This window comes from Ricinus communis, chromosome 8 (genome assembly GCF_019578655.1).
Source record: "Ricinus communis isolate WT05 ecotype wild-type chromosome 8, ASM1957865v1, whole genome shotgun sequence".
NCBI classification, from domain to species: Eukaryota; Viridiplantae; Streptophyta; class Magnoliopsida; order Malpighiales; family Euphorbiaceae; genus Ricinus; species Ricinus communis.
In genome coordinates this window covers 5,342,158-5,356,630 of record NC_063263.1, presented here as the reverse complement: position 1 = coordinate 5,356,630, position 14,473 = coordinate 5,342,158, and the positions used below count along the sequence as shown (strand labels likewise).

At 27.0% G+C, this 14,473-nt stretch overlaps 1 protein-coding gene across 8 annotated transcripts; it reads left to right on the top strand.

Moving 5' to 3' along the window:
• The first annotated feature begins 9,764 nt into the window (after nt 1–9,764).
• Nucleotides 9,765–12,583, top strand: LOC8278092 (putative HVA22-like protein g). Of its 8 annotated transcripts, none has more exons than XM_048377649.1 (7): nt 9,765–10,136; nt 10,595–10,679; nt 10,767–10,865; nt 10,955–11,014; nt 11,121–11,184; nt 11,275–11,484; nt 12,123–12,583. In XM_048377649.1, the coding sequence occupies exons 2-7, from the start codon at nt 10,648–10,650 to the stop codon at nt 12,417–12,419; spliced, it is 762 nt and encodes a 253-aa protein (XP_048233606.1). In that variant the 5' UTR covers nt 9,765–10,136; nt 10,595–10,647; the 3' UTR covers nt 12,420–12,583. The 8 variants fall into 8 exon arrangements, with proteins under 8 accessions (XP_048233606.1, XP_048233607.1, XP_048233608.1 ...); XM_048377650.1 differs by having other exon boundaries at nt 10,590–10,679; XM_048377647.1 differs by having other exon boundaries at nt 9,766–10,136; nt 10,602–10,679.
• The last annotated feature ends 1,890 nt before the right edge of the window (nt 12,584–14,473 follow it).

Here is a 14,473-nt window from a genome sequence, read left to right as displayed (position 1 = left end):
ATAACCCTATGAATATTAGAGATAAATATAAAACGTACTAGTTAATTTTTCTATTTTATATTTTTAAATATATCATTTTTCAAATAAAAAAAGACATTTGATTATAATTATATGACAAAAAAATATATTTCACTATTAAAATATCTCATTTACCAGGAATCAACTATCTTCACTCATATCAGTCATTATTATCACATTGCTCGTGTTTAATAATGTGAGTTTGAAGCTTAACAACTTCTAATTCATATTTAATCGTTAATTTCGGTTTAAAAAGTTATTAATTCGATGATATAGATTTAACAGTCACATAATGACGTTTTGAGTTGTTAAATTTTAATTTCATATTACAAAATATGAAAAATACAATAATAATAGCTGATTACAGTGAAAATGACTAAATCATTATCAATTGATATTTTAGTAAAAAATATTTTTTTACCATAATTTTTAACTACGTATCTTTTTCTTTAAAAAAATAACACATGCACAAATTTGTCTAATAGTAAAATTACATAATACTTTTTTATACTTATTCCTACATATTATGCATTTGGAGAACAATATCTATGATCTTTGGCAGTGAGAGAGCTACTATCACGTATTCCTCCTTTTAAAAAAATAATTCTGAATGCATTTCTTATATCTTTAAAATTTCAGGTAAAACTGCATTAGTCAAAGCATTTTATTATGACAAAAATAACTAAAATTTTATTTCAGAAGTGATTTAACCTAAGCATTAATATTTTTTACATAAAATTAATATTTTATTTTACATTCTAATCTTATCAAGATAATAAAAAAATAAAAGATAAAAAAAATAGATTTAATTTTGTTCAACTCTTTATTAAAAAATGATGTAAATTTAAATTTAAAATGTTATCTGAATTTATTTATAATAAAAAAACAACTAACAAGAATATTGAAAGTATTGGTAAATATACAATTAAGGTTTAATATAAGTGGCAAAAATGTTTGTTCTTATAAATAAGAAGTCTTAAATTTGAATCCTTTTATACGTATTAATTAAAATTTCGCCTTATAGTGAGTGCAAAGGCATAATTATTTCTTGTTGTATAGTATATTATCTGTTCGCCCTCTATGAATTAAAAAAGAAAAGTAAAGAATTAATAAATGTAACAATGAAAAAAAATTTAGGCAATTTATTCAAAAAAAAAAATTCATCAAACAGGTGGTGTTCAATGAAATTACTCAACACAACCTGACCATGAATGATGTATAGTATATTTCTGATTTAAGTATGCACAATCAATCATCATAATTGCAACATCAACCATTGAATAAAAATCTAAAATGTACTATAAAACTCTATTAAGCAATATTTCATAAACCCATATTATAAAGTTTCAATAAAAGAATACATAATTCAAGAACTAAGAATTAATTTACATTTTTCAATTTTTATTATATTTAGTTATCATTTTAATTTAATAGATGCTTAATAATATTATTTTTATTTACTTAATATTTATTATCATAATAAATTACCCAATCATATGCTAGAATAGTATGATGTATGATGTATGATGTATGATGTATGATGTGCGAGTGTGATCAGGGCAACAAATGGCCATGATGCATATTTGTGGTAGTATGAGATTCGATGAGTAATATATATGGCAAAATGCATCATCGAGCCTTTGAAATTTTTAATTTTATTTATTAAATTTTTAATTTTTATTTATTTTATTTAAGTTCAGTTATTTTTCTCTTTATTAAAAATTATTAAGTTCTTAATAAAAATAAAAATATAAAATATAAAAACTTAATAAAATAAATAAAAATCTCGATTAATTAATAAGTAGTTATAAATTATTAAAATTCTATGTATCAGTAAAATTAATTTTAGGGGAAATTGAAAAGAAAAGAAGAGAGTCATCAACAAGAATCCAATTTTTTTTATTGTATAAATACTTTTTCTCTGTTTTTTTTTTTTTTTTTTGAAAGAGAAGTTTAAAGGATGATGATTGATGTTTGACCTAGAGCCATCTCTCTTTTCTTTGTGTATTTAGTTTTTTTGGTAACTTTAGGTTTTCTAGATTTGATTTTGTTCTTACATCTTATTATTATGATATTTGTTTTCTTTTTATTAAGTGTGTTATTGATTTTTTTTTTTATGATACTTTTATTGTCTTTTACTATGGGAGTTTTTCGTTGTATTTTTTCATAGGGATTTTATTGTCCTCCTCAATGGAAGTTTAAATAATTTAGTGTAAAAGATTCGATCACAACTCTTTTTCAATCGGACTCATAAGAATATAGAAAAATCATCAAATGGAATATCTAATAAAAAAATATTTCAAAACTCTATTAACGTGATTGAAAATTTTCGATTAAATTTTTAATTTTTTCTATTATTATATTTTTTAATAATTTTTTATAGTGATGTAATTTTATATTAAGATGTATAAATTTATTTCTATAAATGACAACCACGATGCTTGTTTTTAAATAAATAAATAAATAAATATCTCGTTAATTATGAGTAACAAACTCTTAACTCAATAAAAATAAAGTACAAAAATTCAATAAAAACTCAAAAACACTAATATGCAATGCTTCGTTAATCATAGCTATTCAATTAGCTGCTTGTTAAAAGTGGGTTGGAAGATATTGGTTGTATAGTATTTCTGTATCATTTGCAGTAACTTATTTATTGGAATCTATATATAGTATTTTATAATGTTTTCCATGGAAAATTAAAAAAAAAAAATCAATGCCGATTCAATCTATATCGTATTGACTTAAGATTTCTTAATATTTAAATTAAATATGATAGGTTATGTTTGCAATCTACACCCTTAATTTGAAGTAGTACAATTGAAATTTGTAAATCTTGGATTGAAAATTTAAAAAATAGATAATTTTTATTGGATAAGAAATTTGAAAGGTTGATTTTGAATTAATGGTCAATTATATAAATATAACCTATTATGTTGAACTCAAACATAAAAGAATCACTAAATACATATTTGAACACTTCAATTTTGATCATGTAGTAATTTTAATACTTCAACTTTTAATTTAATCTAGTAAACACTTCAACTTATAATTTTTATAATATTTAAACATTTTTTGATATGTGGTTTTACTCAATATTTTTACGTGTATTATGCATAAGTATTTTAATATTACCATTACATAAAATTTAGGCGTTTGTTAGATTAAAATAAAAAATTATTACAAAAATAAAATTTAAGTGTTTATTAGATCAAAATAAATATTGAGGTGTTAAAATAATTAAATAATCAAAATTCAAGTGTCTAAATATACATTGTACCTAAAAGAATTTTTAATCAGATTTTATTTTCTTATTAAAATTAATATAAAAAAGCCATCGGGACTTAATCAATAAATTACTCTAAACAAAAGAAATAAATAAATAAATTAGGATGTCAACATTTAAGAGCATCCCCAGTGATACTCTTTCTTTTAAAGAATATAATTTCTATGATAAAGAGCATTTTAAAGAATATTCAAATATAAAGAATAAAACACTTTATTTAAGTCCAGTGCACTTTTTATATTTTTTTCTTTATTTTATTTTTGTTTACATAAGTATTAATAGTTTTAGTTTCTCTTACCTTTTAATTTTAATTTTTACCAATAAAAAAAGGCTAAATACATAAATGACCCTTTAATCTTATTTCATTTTAGTAATTGGCCTCCAAATTCAATTTTGATTCAATTTGACTTTTCAACTTTATGAATTATTAATTTTTAACCCTTCACTAATGATAGTAATGAAAAATTAATATTCTCACTAACGACTTTATTTATAATAGACAAAATACATAATTAAGCTCTAGAACTTGTCATGTTTTTGTGATTAGCCCATAAACTTAACTTTGATTCAATTTGGCATATGAATTTCATAAGTTGTTATATTTAAATCCTTCATAACTGAAAGTTAAATTGGATTAACCTCCTATGAAAAGTGTGTTCTATTAATTTTAATGTATTATTTATCATACATTAAAATTATTTATTAATTTTACTAAATAACATAACAATATATTTTACAAAAGAGTAAAATTAGTGCTGTAAATGAACGAAGCTTCTCGTGAGCTACTCGGAGCTCAACTCGGTAAAAGCTCGTCCAAGCTCGTTAATAGAGATTCGTTAGTATTAACAAACCAAACTTTAACTTGTCAATACTCGACTCATTAGCTCGTGAGCTAGCTCATTTTTACAAACTTATGAGCCTATTCATGAGCTAACTCATTAATGGACTTGTGTTTAAGCTCGTAAAAAATGTACAATATTGTGGGCAATGGTTTCAGGCGCGTACCCAAGTGTCTTTAGCAACTACGACACTGTAAGACTTTTCAACTAATTGAGAATACGTTAACTAGTCACTAAGACTAGCGCGAAGATGGAAGTCGCCACCCGGGTAATCATCGGGACAATTTTACTAATGAGTGGCGTTTCTCAGATTCCATAAGGAGCTTAAACCATAAAATCCAGAGATGGATCCAGAAGCCAACTTAATTATTTGTATATATTAGTTTTCAATTTTATTGTTTAACAAATTATTTCCTGTAAACACAAGCAATTTATACACTGGTATGCTAAATAACATATATAATTCACCTAGCTCTAGCCTATTTTATTCAAGCCCAACCCACATTGGAGTTGTTAGTCTAATTTACTAGTTAATCATGTACGTATAGCTTATCTAATCTAGCCTAATTATATATTATGCTTTTGATTTCCAACATTTAGACCTAATTGACTACTTATTATGACAAAGCATGTTCTATGTGAACCTAGTTCTAAGAGCCCAACCCTAACTTAAGTATATCAAGGCCCACTAAGCCTACTTCAATTTTAGAATTTAGGCCTAGTTAATGTTAATTAGCCTATTAAACTAAAGTGTTCATGTTGGGTCCAATTTTTACCCTAAGTCTATGTAGCCCGTTTTAATTAATCAATCATATAACACATATTAAATCAATGATATAGTAAGCAAAATAAACAAAATAAGATATAAGAAATAAACCTAACCATTACAAACCCGGCCTACAACTAAAATTGTAAATGAAATAGACCTAAAAATCTAATATAATACATAAAATACATCAAACTCGATCAAAGCCAAAAACTTGGGCCAAAACATTGCACAATCGATCGGCACTAAGTATAGAACCGATCAGCTCAACGCAGAGCCAATTGGCTCAGCATTGAGTCGACCGACTCTAGGGTTCCAGACAGGTTTTTATTGATTCATTAGTGTATCTCACATCCCTAAAGCCAAATTTCACATGCACAGAAAATAAAAATCAATTAGAAAAGAAAGAAATGAAATAAAAAAGGGAATATAAACAACAAGAATCAATTGATTGATCAAAAACCCTAAAAACTCGTGAAAACCCTAGAAATTAAAAGCACAGTAAATAAAAAAATTATTAATCATGCAATCCTATTGAACATATTTAGTTACTGAATCATAATGAAAATATAAATCTAATCATTAATCATATTGCATATGTCTAATCACATTCAAAATTCTAATTGACAAATTATTATATTCAAAACCCTAATGTTCTTATTATCAGATTTCAAAATCCAATTAACATGCAAATCCAAAGAGACCCTAATCTAATAATATTAATCATAAATAATAATAGTAGCCTTAATCATGTATCTAAGAAAAATCAACAAAAAAAATTAAAAAAATAAAGAAATCGGTTTAGGATGATGATGGATGCATGTTTGGAGGAACTTCAGGTTGTCATAATAGTTGATGATTCTAAGAGTCTCAGGTGATGAGGATGCAGTTGAATCAAAGACTGGTTGGGGATCCAGTGATGGATGTGAGGTTAAAAATCTTCTGTCGATTAAAAAAGTTCTTTCTTGAGTGGCTTCTTTCTTAGTGACTTGAGTTTTTTGAAGAACGAAAAAAATTTCTCTCTTTTTCTCTCTGAATGTTCTCTCTTAATTCTTTTTCTCTTTATGAGTGTTCCTTATTTTTTCCTAACCTTAGACTCCTCTTTCTATTTATAGAGATAGGGTTTCAAAGGAAACCGTACAAGAAACAATAATCTTAATTATTCTTTAAAAATAAGTTGATAAAGATCTAAATTTAATTCTTTAAATTTAAATGATTATCATTAAAAATCCATTATTATCGTCAAAAAACCTTCTAGAATTTGTTATCTAGACGTAAAATCATTGAGAAAAATATCAAAGTGCAAAAATCCAATCAGCACTATATAGAAACAATGGGCTCTACTCGAAGCCGATTGACTCTACATAGAGAAAGTTTAAGAAGAAATTCCAATTAGGTCCCTAAATTTATAAAAAATTTCATTTTGACCCTCGAACTTTTTTTGACAATTGAGTCCAAATTGATTTTTGAAAAAGGTAGTTCCAACTAGATTAACCTCAACCATAACCTTGGATTCGCCCGTCCTTCGTCTCATGAGACTCAAAAAGGACAATAACTTTCATGATAGAGTTTATCGTAATTCCCTCGATATTTGGATCCAGAAATGGGTGCTGACAAATATTTTTTATTTTAATATCTTATTTTACATATATATAAATATTTATCAATTTCTATAAAGTAATGTGTATAAATATTCTTATTTTTATTATATAGTATAATTAACTTCTATTAAACATTTAATGTTTAGAATTAATTGATTCAACATGATGAAATAAACTATATTGTTAAGTAAATAAATATAGTTAAGAATAATCTAAGTTAAAATTGATAAATAAGTTCTAAATAAATTCTAATGAGTCTAGCTTGAAATAAATTCGAGTTCGATTCGAGTTCATAATTAGTGAATTCGAGCTCGGTTTGAGTTCGTGCAATATAGTAATAAACCAAGCTCAAGCTTATTAAAATCCGGCTCGACTCGGTTCGTTCACAACCATAATTAAAATGAACTGTTGTAATCCTTCAGCTTTTTACCATCATGAACTTCTTTTTATGCTCATAGGCAATAGCAGTAACTGTAGCAAGAAAATGTTTAACAAAGAATAAAAATGTTGCATTTTGTTTAAAAATTAAAACTCATTATTTTACTCTTTTTTCTCATTTATATTGTTTACTTATTTTATATTTTAAATATATTTTTATTTTAAGCTAAATACATAAATAGTCTCTTATACTTTTTCTATTTTTGCAATTGGCCTTCCAAACTTAATTTTAATTCAATTACATTTCTCAACTTTACGGTTGTTATTTTTAACCCCTCCATTAATAGTAATAATAAGAAAATTAATATTGCCACTAACGACGTTACTTATAATAGGCAAAATACATTATTAAACTATTGAACTTGTCCTATTTTTGTAATTGGCTCCTAAACTCAACTTTGATTCAATTGGACATATGAACTTCACGAGTTGTATATTTAAACCCTTCACATATGAAAGTTAAGCGCTTTGGATTAACTTCTTGTGCAAAGTGTATTCTATTAGTTTTAATGTATTATTTATTATACATTAGAATTATTTTATTATTTTATTAAATAAAATAAAAAATTATTTTTTACAAGTACTAAAATGACCCGTTGTAATCTTTCAGCTTTTCTGCTATCAAGTACTTCTTTTTATTCTCACAGGCTACGCCTACATCAGTAACCACAGTAAGAAAATATTTAACAAATATCAAAAGACGACGAGTTTTGTTTAAGAACTAAAACTCATTGTTTTACTTTTTTTTTATTTTCTTTTGTTTAGTTATTTTATATTTTAAATATATTATTATTTTATTCAAACTTATACATTTTTTAGATAGCGTAAAATATATGCGCATACGTCTATGACTGAAGGAGATAAAAATAACAACCCATAAAGTTGAGAGGTCTAATTGAATCAAAGTTGAGTTCAGAGGCCAATTGAAAAAATGAGAGAAGTTTAGGATGCCACTTATGTGTTTAGTCATTATTTAATATTTTAAATATATTATTATTTTATTCAAACTTATACGTTTTAGATGGCATAAAACACACGCGCATAACTTTTGGATTGAAATGGTAAAAAATAACAACTCATAAAATTGAGAGGTACAATTGAATTAAAGTTGAATTTGTAGGGTCAATTATAAAAATGAGACAAGTTTAGGGAACCATTTATGCATGTATCCATTATTTTATTCGAACTTATGCATTTTTAGATGACATAAAATATACGAGCATAACGCTTATGTTTGAAAGGGTTAAAAATAATAATCTAGAAAGTTGAGATGTCCAATTGAATCAAAGTTGAATTCGAGGGATCAATTTCAAAAAGGGAACAGATTCAAGGGCTATTTATATATTTAACTATTACTTTATATTTTAAATATTATTCTTTTATTCGAACTTATGTGCTTTTTAGATAGCGTAGAACACACACGCATAACGTCTGTGATTGAATGGGTTAAAAATAACAACTCATAAAATTGAGAAATCCAATTAAACTAAAGTTGAGTTTGGGGGACCAAAAGCAAAAACTAAACAAGTTCAAGGGGCATTTATATATTTAGCCATAAAAAAATAAGACTTACAAATATCAACTAATTCAATATATAAAAACTTGTAGCACATTTAATAAATATAAAGTAGAGAGTAAATTTTGGTTCTCCATATGTAGATAGCCAAATCAACTTCCACTTTATATTTAGAGAATAATTAGTGCATTGAAGTGTTAGAGTATTCCTAATGATACTCTTTATTTTAAAGAGCATAATTTTTATAAAAAAGAGTATCTTAAGGAGTATTTAAATATAAAGAGTAAGAAATTTTATGTAAATCCAGTAGACTCTTTATATTTTTTTTCTTTATCTTACTTTTCTTATAAACATTAATTATTTTAATTATTTTTCCTTTTTCTTTGTAACTTTTATCAATAGAAAAATAAGTTACAAATATCAATTAAATCAAATGCATAAAATTTTTTAATGTTTTTATTAAATGTAGAATAGATGGTGAATAGAGAGTTAGATTGACTCTCTATTTTATATTTAAAGAGAAAAAAATTATAAATTTAGTGTTTTAATTTTTCTATTTTGGTATCTAAACTATTTTTTTATTGAATTAAATACTTGAACATGCTAAAAATGTTCAATATAGTGTTTCATAGTTTTATAAATTAAAGTGCTTATTTGACTTATTTTGAATAGTATATTAATTTAAATATCCTCCTTTAAAATAATATCATATTTTTCTTTTATTATCTTATTTTTATCCATTTTTAGCACTGCTTATTTTAAATTTCATTTGTTTCTCAAAAAATTAAAAAAAAGTAAAATTATTTTATTTTATTTTTTTCATTCAAACAAAAACTGAAGAAAAACTAAATTCTATTTACTTAATTTCTTTTTTGTATATTCACCTCAAAGAATAAAATAGAATATGTTCTTTCATCTCATAACAATAAGAAAAAAAAGAGGAAGGTATAAAGTGTTCTAAAAAAAATAAAAAATGATGAGTAAATTTCTTTTAAAAATAAATAAAATTTAAAATAATTTATTCTAACATTTTCTTTGGTGATAAAAAAAGATTTGAAAGAAAATAGATAAAAAAAATAAAAAAATCATAAATAAGAATAAATAAAAATACTTAGCACGTTTCATGTATAAAATAAAATAAATTATTATTTGAACTCATAAAAATACCATAATATATATATATATATATATATATATATATATATATATAAGTTTAAATATTTAATTAAATAAAAATATAATTCAAACACTAAAATAAAAAAATAAAAAAAAATTAAATTAATACACTAAATTTATAATTATAAAAAAAAAAAAAAAAAGGGAGCAGAGTTTAGCCGGATTTGACTTCCACAATTTCATAATCCAAATAGTAAATTGTTATTAAAGAAAAAAAAAAAAAAGTAGTTCATGACAATGGTCCATCAAATTTCAGAAACAATTCTTATTCTTTTTAGTTTCCTTTAAACTCAAATATCACATTTTGAAACGACGTCACTTGTCTGTGACTGGCGTTGGACTGACACGACTCTAACCAAAGCCTTGGTAGTTCATGCCAAGCGGTTTTTGTATTCTTCAAATCAGATATATAACCACTGTCTATTCATTCTTTGCCAATTTTTTCGCTTTAACCTTTTCTTGTGGTTAACCGCTCACGAGTTTAATCTTTAACCAGGTACCAGACCATATAATCTCCTGTTTTCATCTGATTCTTGTCTCACGCATCTTCTTTTGAGTCAAAAAATAAAATAAAATTACACCCAATTATTAGTTCACTTTCTAACCTGCTCAGGATCTATTATGATTTGGATCATTGTTCTTTGTAGTGTTAACTCTGTTTTGATCAGGGTCTGTTTCTTTCTTGGAATTGCATGTACATAAGTAAAATAAAAGAAAAAAGGTTCTTGTTTTATATGATATATAGTACAGTGAAATCTTTGTATTATCATTTGTTATACATTTTCCCTAGAAATGCAACTTTCCCTGTTCTTTTGTCGATTCCTTATAATTGCTAATGTGGTTTGTTTGTGATGATTAAGTTTTTTGCGAACATGATAATTCATAAACATGACATGAATGTATTCTGTTATAACTTCTTGACGCCATCACTATTAGAATTTTAATGTAGCAAAGTCTACAGAAAGAAACATCAGTTACCGTCTGTCTTCAGTCACCAAGGAGTCAAGATGATAGGATCGTTTCTATCAAGAGCCCTTATGTACGCAATCAATGTGAATTCTGTTCTTTCTGTACCAATTTTATATTGTCTTTCTGATACCTTTGTTAATATGTGAAACTTTGGCAGAATGATTTTTGGGTATGCTTATCCAGCTTATGAATGTTTTAAAGTAGTGGAGAAGACAGAAAGTGAAATGGAGCAACTCCTGTTTTGGTGCCAGTACTGGTACGTATACAGTTTCATGCCACATAATTTATTCTCATGGTACTGTAATTATATAGAGCATTTATTCATAACTACTTTTCTATTTTTAGCAGGATTTTAGTTGCGATGCTTACGGTCTGTGAGAGAGTAGGGGACAATTTACTCTCATGGTACTGTATCTGTCATTGAACTTAGCAAGAATGTTTTTGGTATCCATTTTATGTTGTTCTGCTGTTATGCTCAGGTTTCTGATATTCTTGTTTTTGTCTTAAAAAGGTTGCCAATGTACAGTGAAGCAAAGTTGGCATTTTTTATATATCTTTGGCATCAAAAAACAAGAGTATGCGTTCTGGATTCTGAACTCATGAAGCATTATACCAGCCGATGTTTATTTTTGTGGGTAGTTAATTTCACTTTTTTTTGTCTTCAGGGAACAATGTATGTTTATAACTGTTTTTTCCAGCCTTTTGTGAGAAAACATGAGACTGAAATTGATGATCGTTTGTTGGAGCTTAGAGTTGAGGGTGGGAGGATGGCACTTGTTTATTGGGAAAAGGCTGCAATTTATGGACAGGCAAAGCTTTTTGAAATTCTGCAGTTTGCTTCTTCTCAATCAGCATTATGGTGTCACTTTGGTCAGGTACATACACCCTTACATAAGATTTAAGGATACTTTTTTATACTAATGTTAAAATATAAAACACTCATACATATGTGTCACTCTCATATATGTTGCAGTGTGTACACCTGACATAGAATTACCAAAGATTTAAGGGCGCTGCTAACACTATCTTGAATATGTTATTAATAGCAATAGACTTGGCACACTTGTCATAGAAGTTTGAAACACAAGCAAGTTTTGCTGCAATATTTGACAAAAGGGTGCTTTTCCAGTAAGCAGTTTAAACCTTTAATGCCAAACAAATACCAATTCGATGCAAATTCATATATTTTCTTAAGGCATTTAAGGACTTCAATCATGCCCTTTGTCCGCCTTTTGATTAAGAGACTATTAGTTGATTCCATTGCCTAGGTACGGATATAGCAATGACGGCAATGGGGGCACTTGGCCCTATTGCCCAAGATTTCCTCTAAATTGCATATAGCAAAACTAATATATGGTAGGTTATTGTTTGTATTTGCCATCCAATCTAGAGTTCAAGTTTTATTTAATGTTAAATGTTTTTAATATTTTAAACTCACGAATTTAAATTGCCCCCACCAGCACAATTTCCTGGATGCTGCTGCTGCCTTACTTTTCTTTCCTTTATCCTGCAGCAAGAACCAAATGCCGCCACAAATGGAGAACCTCCTGTTTCTGATCAGATTAGCTTGGATACCAAAGAAAGGCAGTGTAAAGAACCCAACTCACATTCCCAGCAGCCACATGATCAGCCGTCTAATGATTTGGAAAAGATGCCAAATGAACCATCAGCATCATCATCCTCCAGAGGAAGTGAAAATTTAGTATGCTCTCAGCAAGAAACAGAAACAGTTATTAGAGAATCAGTTCAGATAGCTCGTGGCAAATGGAGATTATTCCGGAGTGCAGCAGCCAAACCGTTAAACGTGTAGTTTCTTGCCTTCATGTAAATGCAAGATGCTTAACTGCAGAAACTGTTTCAATTATCATTTATCATGTAAATGGCTGATGCAAGTGGGTGACATTATATTCTTATTTCTTCTTCTTATTATTGTTACTATCATTCTTTCTCTTCTTCTTATTATTGTTACTATCATTCTTTCTCTTCTTCTTCTTATTTACTTCTTCATTTATTTATTGTTGCTATTATTTTTACTATTATTAGGCGGGACAATTATATTTTTCTTTTTGTTGTTTGTTTTCTCTATAATTATTATCTTCTTCTCTTCCTTTCTATCATTTTTCTTACTATTTCTAGTACCATTATTTCTTCCTCTTTCCTCGTATTATTTTATATTATTTATTATCAATGAAAATTAAGTGGATATTAAAATAAAAATAAAGAATTGGATAATAATTTTTTATAAAACAGTAGAGATGGATTAAAGAAAGACTTCGATAGATTTTCTATCGTGGCTAAAGTTAGCGATGGACTTGTGTTTCATAGCTAAGTAGGCCGAACAGCCCTCGCCGAGCTAGGAAGGGACTCTCCTGTTATTGCCATCGTTGAGAAAAGTATGTGGCTAAAAAGTATGCCATTGTTCTAATATATATCAACAATTTACCTGTTACAAAGTTCATCACTAACTTAGCGAGGAACATATAGCAACAATTTATCCGTTACAAAGTCTGTCACTAACTCAGCGAGGAACATATAGCAACAATTTATCCGTTACAAAGTCTGTCACTAACTCAGCGAGGAACATAAAAGGTTCATTGCTAAATGATTAGGCACAACCACTTTAGCAACGGACAATGTCCATCACCAATTCATCACTAAAAATAATTAAAGACAGATTTTTAAAATTGGTACCTTTTTTAGTGATTAAGATCTAAAAAAACATCCATCAAAATAGGCTAAAGGATGTTGAGCATTATACAAGGCGATGTAATTGAGATGGTGGGCAAGAAGGTATATATATATTGCAATTTCGATACAAGTCTTGATCTCAATCACATTCTTGAATATGATTCTTTGAACTCTGGTCACAGTCTGATTATGTTAAGAGTTTAAAGACTTGTCAATGGTGACATTTTGGTGTCAATTGCATATTGCTGCACTGGCTTTAACAATGAATAAGTATAAATATAATGGCCTCGCCTAAGCACCGCTCCTAATGCTCATTGTGTTGTGGCCATCACGATTCAGACGACTTCGCATCTTTTTTAGTATTACATTTGTGATTAAACTCGTCTTATAATTCTTAGAGAAAAGCATAGGAAAATCTATTTAAGACTCCTTTAAGATATTTGTAATACCCGTAGTTTTTTAATTTTAATTTTATTATCTTTCAAAGACATTTTGGTAATTAAACAATTTTGATATCAATTTCAAGCACTAAATAACTTTTTATGTGACAATTAATTTATCTTAATTGCTACTGTTTTTATCACTATTATTATCTTTACTATGAATATTGCATATAACCATAATTTCATTTAAACAGATACTATTTAATTTTAGTATTTAATATTAAATTGAGTAATTCTATGCTTTTATGTGATCTATGTTACTTCAATACTATTGATGATGTACTGTAACTCAAGATGAGACGACAATAGAATACGTCACCTGATGGATTGCATCAAGACCGCATGCGTATTGGTATAAATCAGAGACACGTAACATGAGAATATTTATGTGATGTGCCCTAGTCGAGCATGATTCTTTGGGCTTACAAAAATTATGATTTGCCGGAAGAAAGAATCTTGGTCGAGCTTTGCTCTCTATGCGTCAGTCTTATTGGAAATAAGAGAATAGACTGGCTGATAGAATCGGAGTACAGGGTTCTGTTGATGTTCTCGTCATGTATTTATTAATTGAACTTTCTAAAATATGACATGACACGCAATTCAATTATTTCATGATAGTTTATTTTTATTTAAATAATTATATTATAATGATGGTTGTGTTTGTTATAGATTATATGATTTTAACTCACTTTCGAGACTGACAGTCTCAAAATTTAAATTTTTCATGTGACAA